Source organism: Seriola lalandi, unplaced genomic scaffold (assembly GCF_002814215.2).
Source record: "Seriola lalandi dorsalis isolate HSWRI2012SDOR001 ecotype SW California unplaced genomic scaffold, Sedor1 jcf7180002054901, whole genome shotgun sequence".
NCBI lineage: Eukaryota > Metazoa > Chordata > Actinopteri > Carangiformes > Carangidae > Seriola > Seriola lalandi.
In genome coordinates, this window is record NW_019525453.1 from 5,568,606 (window position 1) to 5,585,949 (window position 17,344).

Here is a 17,344-nt window from a genome sequence, read left to right on the forward strand (position 1 = left end):
AGTGTAATTTCCCCTCTCTTCATTTATCAGCAGCATGACAACTCTAAATTGACCAAAAGAATGAACACTGGAAATTGCTAGAGCTGTGTTGTGGGAATTAGCTGTACAGACAGAACGTTTGTGTTTGTGTTTGTGTTTGTGTGTGTGTGTGTGTGTGTGTGTGTGTGTGTGTGTGTGTGTGCATAGGACACAGATTCAAAGCACACACAAAAACATGCAGTCTGTTTGAGGAAATATGCAGTGCACAAACACACTCCCACTCGCAAAAAAAAACGGAAAAAAAAAACTGTGTCCTAAACAGACACACTCCCCTGTTCCCTTTTCCTACAATATTTGTGTTTGTGAACAGAGACGGGCTGGGTGGGAGGCGGCGGCGGGAGATACTGACAACACATTCCTTTATAGATGTGGTCACGGTGGCCACTGTAGACTTTCTTGTCAACCTGCATCTGTTCTGCATTACTACTGCTGATGATGTGTTTATAATATAGATCCAGACTGTGGCTTGATTCCAGTTCATTGGATTAATTGCTAGACAGACCAAGAGTTTTCTGTCTGGCAGCTACAGCAGCTGGAACACCTCATCAGATACTTTCACTATTCAACCAATAAACTCGTTTTTTAGAAAGGGATAGGGTCATCAACATGGCTGGGAGACTGAATAATGCAGCAGCATTGGGTTGGTGGCCACAAGGGCTGCAACTAAAAATGATTGTCCTTATTAATTATTCCTTTCGTTTATAAAATGTCAGAAAAAATAAAAAATGCTGACCACAATTTCCCAGTGTTTGTTTCATTTCCATGTGCTAACAATCACAAACCTATCAAGATAGATTTGTCCAGGAAATTAGCTTTGTGCGGGTTCTGCTTTATTTACATCTATTTCAAACTATGTCTACGTCCTGTAAGTTACCAACTTCTAAGTCTCTAAAAAACGATTAGGAATTCATCCGCAAAGCAGGTGGTCACTGACAGGTTGTTTCTGTTGGGCTGCTGGTGATACTGTCTTACATGGCAGTTTAATTGTGTTAATGTAGATCCCTGTGTGTACTTCCAGTCTCTGGTGGGCGACTCTCTGCTTTATGTGTCTCTAGTTGGAATCCACATAATAAGAACTGTGAAAACACAGAAAATAACCCCAATGATCGTTGGCCTGAATCGGCACGAAACAGAGACGTTACTGTATCCCACCATCGTGGCTAAATATATCCTCTGTCCTGGTCTGACCATCCCCACTGATTTCCCCTGAGGGCAGACCCCGGCGAGCCCTGTGTCTGAGGCCCTCTTATCAACACATTGAGCCACGACACGCCTCAATACACATGCTATGGAGGGCACGTAAAAAAACTCTTTGGTGTAGCGTGAAAAGACACACACACACACACACACACACACACACACACAATGACACTGGTTACGGAGATGAAGTGTAGCTCATAAGTCAGCTAAACAGACGCGCACACACACATACACACACTTGATGTAACAGGTTACAGAGCTGAGCTGGTGCTATTTCTGTCCAGTGATGTGAGCATGGCTCCGCTTAAAATAATAAACCTGATGTTCAACACAAGCACACACCCCCACACTCCCTCCCCCTAACTCATACACAAACACACCAACAGAACACTAATACTGATGCTGATAAGAGGAGGAAACATGGCCTCTTAGCTCAAAACATTCAAAATGGTCTCTCTCTCTTATATATTTACTAATGGCAATGCCTCTCACCTGGATTATTCAGTCATTGCACTGCTTGTGACCTTTCAGAAAGTGCCTCAAGCAAGATTTGTCCGTCTGGTAAAGTTACAGTGAAGTCAGTAATAAATTCCAGTGCCTCCTAATGGACTGTAATCAATGTGATATTGTTGCCTGGCAAAACAATCAATTTTTCCCAGAAAACAAATCCTAAGTAATAGAAATTAATCAATTAAAGCTTATGAAATTGCCACATTCCACTTAACATTTCTCTTAAATTATTTTTAACCTAAGACTATTAACACTAAAGCCTAAGCCTTTTTTTCTTCAAGAATCAACAGACATAAATTGGCTTTGAAGAAGGCTTTGATTCTTAGGTTTGCAGTCAGATACCTCTTCAAAGCCACATGTGAAGCCCCTGTCATTTTCCAGTAGTGTTAATAACCCTATCTCACAGGGCTGGAGCAGGGGGTGGGCTAGCTATCTCTCTGCTTCAGAGACGCCACTAAATCACCAACCTATAAAACTACGGATTTAAGTAACATGTGCACATATGTGACTTGTATAGACACATAAAAGTCGGGCACTGAAACATATATATATATAAATTGACACTTACTTCTTTACAAAATCACTGTTTGCATCGTGGGTTACTTAGAAGTCTTTTTAAAGAGCTTGACTGCGCACTGATGAGTTCCAGATTGGACATCACTCTCCAAAGTGGATGCTGTATATAGCATTTTGGATGGAAACCACATACTGTACCAAAGTGCATACCTTCACGCAACCAATGTGGAGTAACATGAACTTGGCAGGCGCAAATACACATAAACAACTGACATGATGTATACTCAGGGTCAGACTATCAAAGAGAGCATAAAACCCAGCGATGGGGGATTAAGATTACTCCGATAAAAGTTTAATGTCTCTAAAAGGACATTTATCTTGGACGATACACTGCTCTGTTATGAACCTTCACCTTAACTCTAACAACTCAAAACCTAGACATAATGTAAGGTTTGAGCAAGAGGACAAAAACTTGGGCACAATCACTGGAAAAAATTTGTGGCTTTTGGCTTTGTAATTGTAAAATGTTATAAACAGAACTTGTGGAACATTTTTAACCTTTGAAGGAAATGTCAATTCTGTTTCACTACATGGAAACAACAGCTTCGATGGCAGATCTGTAGCATTAAGGCCAGTGCCCTGAACTCAAAGTTTGAATCGCTTGATGGACATTACGATTTAAACAATAACTCATGTACGTAAATAAATAAACACAGACTGACTTCACCATTTCATATTTTATTAACTAGAAACCTGATGTTTTAAGTCAAATGTAATAAGTTCAGCTTTCACAACATTAATATCCCATATTTCGGATGGTGGATACAATTTCTAACTTTTTAAAATACATTTGTCTCCACTTCACAGAGTAATGTGTGATAACTAGTGTGGTGATCTATTACCCTGACCTCTGCACACAGAATCTGGATCAGCTTGACACGAAGTGTAGACCTCACAAATTATGAATGACACTCGTAATGCTTGGACAAGACTGGGAGCACGTGGATCTGTAGGTGGATGTGTGTGCGCATATGTGTGTGTATGTACATACACAGGTGCCTCAATTGCTGGAAGACCTTAATCTGCTCAGGAGACTTCTGGTCTGCCAAAGAGCAGACAGCGTGAGTTGACCCTTGCCTTGTCTTATGTGTGTGTGGCAGACAAACAGCACAGTGGGGGTAAGAGGGGGGGTGGCTGCTGCTGATAAACCATTTAGTACTCAGCAAAGCCCCTGTCTCCCCACTCCCTTCTCTTCCTCTCTCTCTTTAGCAGCAACAGCATCTCTCTACCACCTTCCTCCGTTACCAACACCTTCCTGACCTGCTTTCGTGATGAGCCCACTGATGGTCAGGGCGCAAACGCAAAAGCCCCCAGCTAACACCACAGGAGGCCAACAGCGCAAGAGCTGACTCACATTCAGCCTCAGAAAGGTGATAATGCTAAGCTAATGCTAGGCTAGTTAGCGTAGCTAATTGGGCTACTGTGTCACAGGGCTCCTGTGGTCTTAAGGAGCAGCGCAGAGACGAGAATAGAGGGAGGTAATCTCTTCTAAGACCACAGCATCCATCTGTGAGGGCCATCTGGATGCCACCTCACAATACACACACACACACCACACACGCACACACGCACACACACACGCACACGCACACACACACACACACACACACACACACACACACACACACACAATGTGGCCTGCAGCAACACTGGACACTGCATAGACAAGGCATGTCCACATGGCTCTAGCCAAGCGTTTGTTAACATATGGTTCAAAGAACTGCTTTGACTTCTGGTATCACTTGATACTGACACACAGACATATACACATACAGTCATTCACACACTCACTCACACACACAAACGCCACCCTATCAGTCTCTCTATTAATGTATTTTCATTAAGTGTCCAAATTGGAGATTACTTCAAATATCCAAGAAGTCAGATATATAGTTAACAATGTAAATGGAGCCCTTTGATAAATGATGGTTGTGTGTGTGTGTCTGTGGTCTGTGTGTGTGTATATGAGAGAGAGAGTCCTGTTGTTGCTTAGATCACTGGGCTGTGAAGAGACACATGGCTCTAATCAATAATAAAACACACAAAGGCTGCAATCAATAGGAAAACACACTTAATCGCACACATGAGCAAACACATGCACACAATTACACAACACTCATAGGAGATGCTAACTGCCACGCCCCGACATAACATCCTATTTCATTTGAGTGTTTGTGATCTTATCTGTCTTCCTCTCTCCATCATCACAACACACACCCCCCCTTGCTATCCACACACACACACAAACACACACACGCACACACCTGTCCCTCTATACCAACCCCCATCTCTTCACTCACTGTCAGAATCCCCCTATCACACACACACACACACACACACACACACACACACACACACACACACACACACACACACACACACTCTCTCTCTCTCTCTCTCTCATGGTGGACAGATGTGGTGCTAGGCAGTACAAAGCCATGCTGAGTTGGCCTATTGAAACGTTTGTCAGGCCCCTCTGGGAGGCCACGCAGATCACTGACCACTGAATAAATGAACACACTCACCCATACACACACAGTCTCCCTGTGCATCTGACTCTAACACACTCCAACTCTCATGGGACTCGGCTGAGGGGGACAGAAGGTTGACCTCAACGCTCTTTGCTCTTCATTTCTTTCATCTGGGCTCTTTTCAACTTCATCAGCGTCAACACGGCAGCAGATACTAATTTTAATATGGGCCAACAATGGTGCAAGGTCAGCTTCTTCACAAAACAAGAAAGAGCTGCATTTAAGACCACAGACTAATTTGGTCATGGGCACAAATAACATAATGCATTATGATGATTTATACCATGAGACAATACACAGTTGTCCAAAATTAGAAATTTTGCCATGTCGTTTATGCCGATGTGGTTATCCATTAAACCTCTCTGGATGTATAATGGGTATTGTGGGCATTGTGGGATCAGTAGGTTTAAGTAACAAACAACCATCCCAGCCCTACACACAGCATAAGGCACACAATGAGCCCAGTGATATATACATAAACATAAAAGCACACTGACTTATGTACTATGTCTTGGATGATACTTGAAAACCTTTGAGCCCTATAAAAAAAACCATTAAGCGTCCTGGTGGGGAGATGGAGTTGATGACAAGGACTGCTTCTTCCCTATGATATATTCCTCTGGCTCTACTTATATTACTACAGGGGTATGTAAACCTCTTCCTTTTATTAAGCCTGCAAACCAAATTAAAAATTCAGCTCCATCCGGTGACCCAAAACATATTATTGTTATTCTCACCCAGTGGAGGCAAAACAAACATTAACTAATAATCTATTTTACTTCATGACCCACAACTTGGTCACCACTACATTTGATGAATATAATGTATTGGCCTGAAATATAATTTAAAGAAGTGCGGTAGTATTCTTTTTGAGTAGTAAACATTTCCATGTGAATGGTGCAAGTACCCAGCTCACAGAGCTCTATCACATCAACAAAATGCCGCACTATAAGTTGTTTGCAGCCTCAATTTTGTTTGGCTAGTGAGTTTATAGTGAGTGTGCTAGAGTTAGTCAGCAACAATAGTGTTTAGTTAGCTCAGTTAAACACGCAGGTGTTTCCCATGGCTTGCGCAATGTGCTTTGCTGCCACGAACAAATTCATTTCAGATGAGTCCCCTGAAGTCTCTAAAGCAGAAACACCCTGGGAACATACGATCTGAGAATGAGACAAAAAGTCTGATAAATACTAACTGCCAGAAATAATGATTCTGACCTAATGAAGGCATGTCTGTTAGCAGCAGTTACACAAATATGGGATTTATGCTGAGTGGCTTATTGCTGGATTGGGGAAACTTTCCCAAGAGAACTAGTATGACTGATACCATAGCTGTCGTTAAGATAAAACTTAACAACAGAACAAATGCACAATGCTTTTTCTCTTTGAAATTCAAAAACAGAAAATTAAATAAAATGGAAATGGTAAAGGCTGCTTGACTGTATTTTACATATAGGCTGGTTTTAATCGTTTATGTATTTTTGTTAAAATGTGACAGTACATATAGAAGATGTTAAACAGGGTATCTGCCTACTGTGTATTATTCAAAATGTTTCTTTTCTACAAAAATCTTTTTCCATTGGTAATCTTATAAATAGCCTTGTCTTTTATTCGAGTTGATACAGTATTTTTACGCGCTGTGATAACAGACTGCATTTTACCGTCTAGATGAGGACCTGCTACCGAGTCACATGCGAGTGGCACCTCGGTTTTTTCCCTGGAGAAACTGACATCACAGGATCATTGAAAATGTGATTCCTAAGAGAAAAGCGAGGAAGCTACTGCCCTGTCATATAACCACAACCTGCTCATTTATATTCACTAATAGTGGCCTAATTATGTGTGTGTGGTGCAACTGAAAGTGAGCAATGAATATGGGGTGGATGTTTTTTTTTAGGTTTAATGGACATTAAAGCCTTTAAATTATAGGGTTAATCCATTGTCCCTCAGCTTAGTCATACAGACACACACACACACACACACACACACACACACACACACACACACATCACTAAGATAAACACACCCTCAACACGTGCATCCAAACACACACATACACACACTCATCAGACAGGACCGGCCAGCAGGACACACCCTCCTCAGGGGACCTGCCTGGTCGTCTCCACCCTCTACAAAGCAAGCAGACAAATCTCCCACGAGTATGTGTGTTAAGTGAGAGAGCGAAGGAGGACTTTGGGGGTTGGTACACGGGGGGGAGGTAACAGCACCACACCCCCACCCACACACCCCTCATACCCCATCATTACTGTCCCAAAGCATCCTCGAGGGGACTTAAAAGAGAAGCAGCGCTGTCCCCTCCTCCCTGTCCTTTTTTCCTTCCTTCCATCCACTTCTCCGTCTCCTCGCTGCCGCTGCCAATCCCCACCCACGCCCCCCAGATAACACCGTGCAATTAGTGGCTCCCCACTCTCTTCTTATTCACTCGCTTTCTCTACTTATACACTCATACCTACATCTCACTATAACTCTGTTGTCGTCTCTTAGTATGTCTCTTTCCATCCAACAACTTGAGACACACCCAACATGTTATCCCACCATCCTACGCCTGCTGTCCTCTCAGTCTCTACTTTATCTTGCGCTTTTTCTGACCCTCCCTCATTTTATATATATCTCTCATCTTTCCCTCCATCTATTCATCCTTCCCGTGCTCCCTCTACGAAATTGCTGCGTCAAGCCCCTGGCGAAAGCGACACTTTAATTATGTTAACGGCCCGATGTGACCACTTCCTGTCTGGCACAGCTTTATTTCCTGCTCCCAGGGGCATTTTCTATTGGCTGAAAAATTCTTCTGGTGTCTAGAACCAGAGAAGAAAAAATTTTCAAGAGCCGCGGCATGCGACTGCTCTTTTAGGTGGGTAGTTAGTAATTCAGAAGAATCAGAGAAAGTAAGTGAAGTATCTGTAACTGGAAACAGGACAGGGACTTGAACGTGAAAATGAACAACAGCAGCTGACATGACAGCTTTACATAAACATCACACAAGACTACAACAGTTATTTTGTAAAGCACTTAAACCCCGTCTCTCACATACATTCGCACACAAACCTGACCTCAAATGTCAATTTTCTAGAGTGAAATAATAACACACACAGGAACACAAACTAATATACTCTATAATTAGTCAGTGGTATCGACTAGCTTCAGTGATGACTGAAGACAAACCTTTGCACACACCCTCTCTCCGCTGTTTTCATTTATTTTTATTTAGCTGCAGTGGCTCCCCACAGTTGGAAAACTGCCCACGCAGCAAGAATAATGTAAATACACTGAACATCCATCATCAGACTTATTGCTCAGTCTGCTTCTCTCAGAAAATAGTTACACACATGTGTACCCTCACACTCACACACACACACACACACAAAACACAAACACACACACACACACACGCTGCCTGTTCCTCACCTGTGGACGTAGTGTAGCTGATGAACAGAATCGATGGCCAGCACCATCTCAGCCAGGTAGAACTTGGCCATCTCCTCCGGCAGTCGGTCCTCAAACTTACTGAGCAGAGTCAGCAGGTCACCACCCACATAGTAGTCCATGACCAGATACTAGAGAGACAAAGAGACAAAGACATAAGAGACAGAAACGCAGCACGGATAAAGGTTCTTTAAACGATCGTTGCTGGCAGGAAGCTAGCTAGCGATAGCAACATTTGCTTAAGATCTTCATAATGAGGTTAACAGCAAGTTAGCTAATGTTACAATGCCTACCATAGCCGTCACTCATGGAAACATGTACATTCTCCTCTCAGTAAAGTCAGACCAGTATTGGCTCCATAGTCAGACTGAGAAAGAAATTCAGCCTTGGACTTATCTGCTGGGACACTAACGGGGCAGGTAAAAACTTTTTGGATGTTTTGACGGTTCAGTGTCCCACCGGTATTTGAGCCAGAAGTCCATCTGTGCTCTGGTGTTATCTCTTTCTTTGCTGGAGGTAGTTTTAGACGGAAAAAGTGGTTTCTTCAGTAAAAGAAATTCTGGAAGGCTGCGCTCACCTCAACGCTGTGTACTGAACTGCACCATCTCACCTGTGGGCGGTACCTCCTGAGTGTTTATAAACGTGGGGGGGGGCATTACTTCACTATATATTTGCATAGAAAACAGTTGTTGGCTGCTTTATTATTGTTTAAAATCTAATTTACAGAACCTTTAAGGACATGAACAGAAATCATGAGCAACCAAAGTAAAAGTAACACATTTTAAAGAAAAAAGTGTGAAACTGTGATATCATTTATGTAGAAAAAAACAAACAAACACGAGTAACACAAGGAAGTCAAAAATATTCCACCCTTCTCTCCCCCATCCTCCACCCTCTCTCTTCTCCCTTTTTTCTCACAGTATCATTATTACACAGGGGCACTGAGGCAGTCGAGCGCCTAAATGGTTCTTAACTTTTGAGGGTTTTCCTAAAAATAGACGGCTAGACGGGCAGTGGTGTATATTTTTAAAGCCTTGGGGAGTGTCCAGGGTGAAGCATTTGTTGTGAGAATGTGGGAAATGGAATGACAAGCAGTCCTGGCATTTGAGCTCAGGGTCACACAGAGAGGGCAGACTGTCAGGTTAGAGAGAGGACGACTGCCTCCAGCAGCCAATGGAAGTGAGGAAGAGCTTGGCCAATAACCAGTCACCTAGCTCTAAACTCATTCTTTTGGACTTCAGCATAAATGTTTTTTCTTCTGCTACAATTCTAAGTCATGTTGTGCTTAGTGGGGAGAATTGAATTTGCTGGTCAGTGTCTGGCACGTCACCAGGCAATGTGCACAAGAGGTGCTGTATTCTAAAAATGAAATGAGGAGTGAGTTGGTGAAAGTGGCAGGTGGAGCTACTCACAAGAAAACTGAGTGTTACTTTGGAAAGTACCATAATTTGAATGTGCTGAAAAGCACAGTAAGGTGGGGTGTCTGATACATCTGATAAGGTTTATAGTTTCCTAAAGAAATTTAAGGTTAAATACCGGGCAGGAAATTTATGGAAAGAACCTTGTGTACGGAGGAGGGTGGCTGCTCATGGATACACACAAATACAGAAAGAAGAAGAAAGAAAATACTGTGTTACCAAATTATTGTCATCCTGGAAGGCATAGTGCAGGGTGGTAATCCACAGACCGTCCCCATTCACCAACACGTCACGCTCCTCCCGAAAACATGCCGTCTAAAGAAAGATGCAATAAACATTACACTCAACAAAGGTTACATATCACATATACAGGCAATAATATGAGAGAATGGCTATTTCAGTTGTACAAGTTAGAATGTGCCAAGCAAAGGCGCCAGTTATCCATATTTATCAACCATGTTACACCTACACCACTTTATCCTCTACCAGAGATGATTTATCAACAGTTTCCTGGGCAAACGATTTTCTTATGAAATCAAATCAAATGTTGGTATTTAAGTGACACCTACTATTTAACCAAAGAACAGAAGAGAAGTGGGATGATTTTCTTATACAATCCTGATCCAAATTCTGTGGCGCATGTATCAGTGTAATATGCCATGTGACATCTCTGGCCCCATACATTAGGGAGGTCAAAGTTCAGGACCTTCTACAGAGCTGCATGCTTGGGATTCACAAGGATTCAGCATCTTAGCTGAAGGACATTTCAACATGGAGCCTGCAATAAATGATTTCTTAAACATAACCCCTTAATCAAATGAAACCTGATTAACGTAGTTAGATTTTTGCTACAGAAACCTGATTCCTTTGTTTTCCAAGTTAAACTGTATTCTAAAAGGGCTTTAATGCGTGAATCTACAAGTAAAAGGCAAGGGACATGATAACTGTGCTGGACCTACAACAGTAACACAGTTAGAAACTAGAATTACCGCCTACCAGATGCATGTCTCTTGACCCATCACCACCAAATTCTAAGCCAGTCAAATTTGAGTCCAAGTGGACGTTTTTGCCAAATTTGAAGAAATTCCCTCAAGGCGTTCCTTAGATATCAGAATCATGAGAACGGGTTCTACGGACGGACTGAAGGAGAGACAACCCAAAAAGATAATGCCTTTGGCTGCGGCTGTCACCAGCACAGAGGCACAGAACGGAAAGATATTACTTGCAGCGGCGGATCCTTATGTCCAATAAATCACTTCAAAATCTCACAAACTAAAACTGAAACCAAAATTTCCACAGCTGAACAGTTGGTTATTTTGTAAAAGTCAACCACATGCATGCACAGAAAAATGTGTGATGTCTCCAAACGCACCCTGACCTCTCACTGTTCAGTCAGTCTGAATGTGCTGACTAAAAATAAAAATACTCCTCAGGCTACAATGTCTTAACCGATTGGTTCAAAAATTCAGGAGGACATAAAAAAAGAAATGCTATCACAGATTTTTTTGTTTTGAACTTCAGGTAAACAAGGTCAGGTCAGGTTTTCTGTGTGTTAGAATATTTTTGTATAAATGAATGACTCGTTTGGGAATATAAATCAACACCCCACACAATATGATCCCCAATTTTATACCAGAAAGGAAAGAAATGAATGTGTGAATGTCAACATGTAAAATCCCCCCGTGCTTTGATGTCCTCTGTCTACAACAGCAGTTACATGCTTATAGTGTAAGTGTCTACAGTACATCTGTTGTTCTACATCGTTTCCCATGTCCAGGCGTTTGCACACACACAGCAGGGACTAGTTTTGGCCGATGACGTATGAGGCATGAAAATTGAAGACCCAGGGGACCAACAGGAATGTCAGACCGTCAGGAAGAGGTCGATGAGAAAAACATGCATCGACAGCTCGCGCCGCTCAGGCAGTGACATGTTCTGCAAACATCTATCAACAAAAGCCTGATATGAAGGTGGATAATCGAGGGTTGTGCTTTCTCTAGACAGCAGACGCTTTTTTAATAAATCAATCCTTATATGATTATTTACTTTAAATATCTGTCCAATTCTGCTGCACTGGCCCAGTATCTGTGATCAGTACCAACTCCGCAAAAGAAGTTTTTAAAAGTCAGTGATACTCACCTCGGCTCGCTTCAGCATCTCCCACTTGTTGAGAATCTTCATAGCGAATACCTTGTCAGTGTTTTTCACTTTTACGACTGCAACCTGCACGTAGGAAAGAAAAGTTGCAGTGTTAAAAAAAACTGCTTTAATCATTTGTGTGACAGCAACGCCAGCCAAAGAATGTGAAGCATGTTAAAAAAAAAAAAAAAAGACAAATAGGAAAATACCAAACAGATTTAATGTGTCATCCTTCAGGCCACAGGAAAAAGAAAAAGGACACACTGTGCAATCTGCACTGTGATAATTCATGTGTGATCAGATTTCCACATTTCAATAATAATAGTTGTACAAACAATAATCATGCAGTTCAGACAGATGTGTGGTGGAAAATAGTTCAGACAATCTATAATTCTTTCAATTTATAATACGGTGTTAACCATAATTTTCCCTTTTCCAAGAAGTCTTATTGTAGTACGAACAGTAATCTATTGATCTATTAATGATCTAACGAGAAGATCAGGAAACAGAAGTAGATGAAGGAGGGGAGACAGACGGTGAGGAGTAAATTCAAAGGTTAAAAAAGGAGGAAATCAAGACTGGAGCAAAAACTTTGAAAAAGCAATTTGCATATAGGAGGAGAGAGATTGGTTTAGATGGAAAAGGAAAAAGAGAAGCGGGTGAAAAAGAAAGATGAGTTGCAAGATGAAACAGGATGGGTTTGGTTGAAATAAGGAAAGGATGAGGAGGGAGTGGAGAGAAGAGGGCGAAAGAGGAAATGAGACAGAAGGAAAGAGAAGGGGAGGTAATGGGTGGATTGGGGGGGTAAGGGAATAGCAAGGACAGGAAGTAACCAGAGATACTAAATGCTGACCTAAAAGGCCAACAGACGCACACCACCTGGATCTATACTCACACAGCCTACACTCACACTCACACACACAGCCTCACACAGCTGGACACTTAAATATGATTCATGCTTCCTACGAGAACCATCTGCATCTTGAGAAAAAAAAAAAAATTCTCTAATCACTCAATGATTTGTCGGAGTACAAAATTACAGTGGATGGACAGACTACTGCAGATGGTTTGATGGTTTGGAAAGAAGTTGCGATCACAGATTAATGATCTTATCTTCACTATAAAAAAAACAAGGTACAAAACATTAACGATCAAAACAACTTATTAACAGATTGTATCCTTTCATCATTTTAGACAAGGAACCTACACACACAAAAATCAATATAAAGCTGTCATCAGATGCCGCACATATATCTTATGTATTTAGTACAGGTCCACAAATATGTATACACTTGTATACATTCAATAAGGGCCAAACTTCCACTCTAAAGTAACTGAAATTAACATATACTTACATAGACTTGAGTGATTTGAAATGGACTGATTATTGACTTTTTGACACTGGATAATGAGGCACTGCACTGTCCAGCTGCTCCACTGCAATCTCACATACGAATCCCGACATACTGTATAAACCAAACCAACCCATGAGTGAGCTTTTAAGATTTTAAGAGCTACTAGTTTTACCAGTAACACCTTTAAGACTCTATACTGTTTAGTCTCATTAGTTCACACTCTCCAATTGTGTTCCTCATACCCTCTTCGAACGTATTAACAACATAACAACTGCCAACTTTCCCTTCACTGATAATTGCTGAACATAACAATGATAAACTTCCTCAGCTCTGGCTTCACATTTTGCCAAAAAAGGAGCTGCACAAGCTGCCGTGACAAACCACTGCTAGCTGCCAGCCAAGGCCCATGTTCATGCAGAATGTATGTCTGGGTTGATCTCCTTTAGTCTCTTTAATAGTTTATAATATTCAACTGATCCACAAAGCAAAAGTCCAATTTTTATCTGGACTTTAAAATGGCTCATAAAACACAGATATGTGCACAAACAAGATCGAGAAATTCTTAAAAAAGAAACGCAGAAAATGCACACAAGTAAACAGACAGACAGGAATTTCTAAGTGCACTGCGCACGCACACACATACACAGATGAGTAGTGAAACAAACACAGGCGCCCTATGCAACAGAGGGGTCTGTAGTCTATTAAATGAGCTGGGGAATGCTGCTAATGCAATACAATGATAACATTCCTGCAGTGTTTGGATTTCCCCGAGTGATCCCTCACCAGAGGAGAGGGAGAATGGAGGAGGAAGAGAGGAGGACAAGTGGGGGGAGCACACTGTTCTTGGCAAGGCTCGGCTGTTTTTGTCCTCTTCTCCATCTCTCCTTTCTACTGTCTACTGTTCCTTCCTTAATCTTGTCCTCCCTCTTGGACCTGGTGTCAACTACATAGCCCACAAAGACTAAGCAGAGTTTAATTCACAACCCCCGTCTGTACTCATGGATAAAGGACGTTTTCTAGGTGTTTTCTAACTTTGTGCTGCTACTGAAGATGATTCGTTAGCAGAAAGTATCGACTGTGCCTTTAAAATTGGTTATATCCGCTGTGAACAGGCATGTAACAAACCGCAACATTTAATCTAATTATTCCAGAGGACATGTACTTGTGGAAAAAGACTGAAAACACACCAGCTATGTGCTGAAAATTTCTCCAGACCTTAACAGCCAAGGCCACTTTTGCCATCATGTGGCAGCTGACTAATGACCCAATGCAGCAGCAGTAGTGTAATAATGTATAACACTGACTGATGTGTACTGACTCCAGAGAAACTTAACAGTTACCATGATGACAAACATCTTTAGCAAAGTCTGCCACTGGAAACACAACCTCTAAACCTGGCATTGTTTGCATCAGGCGTGTCTGGTGAGCTCCACCATTGGGCCTGTTTGTGTTGGTGAAGAGCACTGAGTCCTAATGGAAGCATTCTCACAGGCAGCAGGCCAGTACACACTGGTCCATTCATCAGATGAACTCCACAACGTCACGCACCCGCGCCATTTCTCTGCCTGCTGCTGACAATGGGAGGATGAAATCAAAACATCCTGCACTCAGGCTCTCTCACCTCCCTTTCTGACTCTCAACTATTTTTTCTTAACTTTGTTTTCCTGTGTCTGTGTCTGCCCATCTGGGTCTGCCTCTGCCGCCGTCTGCTGCCTCTATCTCTTTTTAACTCTGAGACTCTCCTTTTCCCAAATCTGAGCCTCTAAAGTGGCTATGAAAAATCATACCCTTATAAAGTTTCATGAGGCCATCCCAAAATACTCATTTTCTGTGTTTGCTAGGTGTGACATCGGGTCAGATGACGATTACAGCTGTCATCCAACTGGAATATAGTGAGACTACCTAACTTTGTGATGCCATAAAAAAAACAGTGAAATGTGCTTGTCAGTTTGCACCATCTCTCAGGTGCCTATAGGTAGCAGCACAAACTTGCAGAAAACTGTAAAAATTCTCATACTGCTATTGAGAGCAGTGCTGGGGGATATTTCTGTATTTCCTCTGCTGTTTAAGTTCATTCATTCATTCATTAGCCACTTATCCTTTTTAGGGTCGCAAGGGGGCTGGATCCTATCCCAGCTGAAACTGGGCACCATGGACAGGTCGCCAGTCTACAGGGCTGACATATGGAGACAAACAACCATTAACGGGTTGGGTCTGGCTTTGGGTTGTGGGAGGAAGCCAGAGTACCCGGAGGAAAACCACGCAGGCAAGAGGAGAACATGAAAAACTCCAGCAGGTTTGAACCCAGAAGCTTCTTGCTGTGAGGCGACAGTGCTAACCACTGCATGACCATGCCTCCCGCCATTTGTATTTATTTCATAAAGCCAGATGGAGGAGCTCACAAAGTTTTGGATTAATTAGATTATGAAATTTCTTTGTGGTTCCTGTTTGTACTGTCACATACACAAGAGAAAAATTAACCTTACAGTTTCAGCAAGTCTTGCTTCTATCAGATTAATCTTCAAAGGGAAGAAAAAGATGATGAAAACAAAGGAAATAAACTTTAATCATGAAGTCAACGAAAAAGAGTGAAAAAAGAGCTAGTCTGCAAGTGTTGGCCATATGCGGGAAATGGTACAATCTTCTGCACAATGTCAATTACTCTGACCACTAATCCAAAATGATATTTAGCTAGTTCTTATTCCATTCTGCTACATTTTCATTTTCTATTTACTGCACTGTTACGGTAACATCCGCATTACAACACAATGCACCAAGTATGTCTCCATCAGGTGATTAAAAAGTGGAGCCATGGGACAACCATGTTGTTTCTCAAGCTAATTGAATTTTTCTGTCATATAAAACGAGCACAGCTGGCTGGGAGAACGGGCACTGGAATGTTACCACAAGGTATCACCATTCATGGGTCACACCGCATTGCTGAGAACAAGCCTGAAACACACACACACACACACATGACTCACATACGCTCATACCAGCAGTGCTTGCAGTGGTTCACATGAGCGCATTAGTATGTTGTGGTTGTTGCTACATGTTGCCAGGTGTATCTAGTCTACATCCATCAATCTATCACTTTCCTGACTTCTCTCTGTCTCTCTCCACCTATAAGCATTTTAAGAGTTCACTAACTTGTCTGTACAGATGCAGGCTAATAATATCAGAGATTAAATGTTTGGAAGCGTGCATCATGGCTCAAAGGTGATCAATCAAATGTTGAAACCTTGTAAATCTATCATCAAAATAATTCTGTTCAATCCTGAAAACCGTCATCTTGAAGATAAAAAAGGTTTTTGCAGGACACTAACATTATATAAGAGTCTTGGCTTAGGACCACAACCTGTCCCTCCAACATTCCCCAGCTTTGACATCATTACCTGAAACCCATTGACAAATGCATTTTGCCCTCCCTAAAGGCACATATAAAAGAAAAAGGGAACAAACAAAAATATATAAATGCACAGTGGATGGTTTCACTGACACTCTAATGTGTTTTCTGTTCATGGGTTAAGTGTGAAAGAAAAACTTTAAAAAGTTTTGCTCAAGCTGCAAGTAGAGTCATGCTCATGTGGCAGACCAATACTACGCACTGCTGCTGGAATGCAGCAGAAAGTAATCCACTATTAAACGCAACAACACTCTTGCCTTTAACACAGGTATGAAGGTGTAAGGGTACAAGAGAACAGCCTTTTACTGGCAGGAATCTTCCCAGGATCATACTGCAAAATCTCTGCCTCAAGGAAAACTCTGAGATGTCTCCTGTCACAAAGGACAAGTAGACAAAAAACATGCACTGCTGATGATGCACCTATAAGAAAATGCTCCAAACTAACTACAACTCCTGTTTCTTGTACAAAAAGAAAAAAGTGGGGAAACCAATTTTCAGGTTCTCAGTGTGTATGGTATTGGATTGCTGCATGGTGAGGTTGAGTGTAAAACCAGAAGGTATATTACCTCTCCAAAGGCTCCTCGTCCAATCACCTTAAGGATTTCAAAGTCTTCTTTATGAAGGCGCATCTGCTTCACTTTGGACGTGAAGGGTTTGGCTGTGGAGAGCAAGAAGACAGAAGTCAGGTTAATGAAAAAATTTGCCAAAAGTGACTTATATACATATATAG

General features: G+C 41.8%; 1 protein-coding gene across 4 annotated transcripts in view; it reads right to left on the reverse strand.

Moving 5' to 3' along the window:
* Positions 1-17,344, reverse strand: part of cdc42bpab (CDC42 binding protein kinase alpha (DMPK-like) b) — a 73,792-nt gene that overhangs the window by 27,935 nt on the left and 28,513 nt on the right. For all 4 annotated transcript variants that reach the window (XM_023430076.2, XM_023430075.2, XM_023430074.2 and 1 more), the window contains exons 2-5: positions 17,181-17,272; positions 11,854-11,937; positions 9,934-10,029; positions 8,279-8,427 (exon numbers count right to left, since the gene is read on the reverse strand). In XM_023430076.2, coding sequence (XP_023285844.1) covers positions 8,279-8,427; positions 9,934-10,029; positions 11,854-11,937; positions 17,181-17,272 — 421 coding nt within the window. The remainder of the gene's footprint in view (positions 1-8,278; positions 8,428-9,933; positions 10,030-11,853; positions 11,938-17,180; positions 17,273-17,344) is intronic.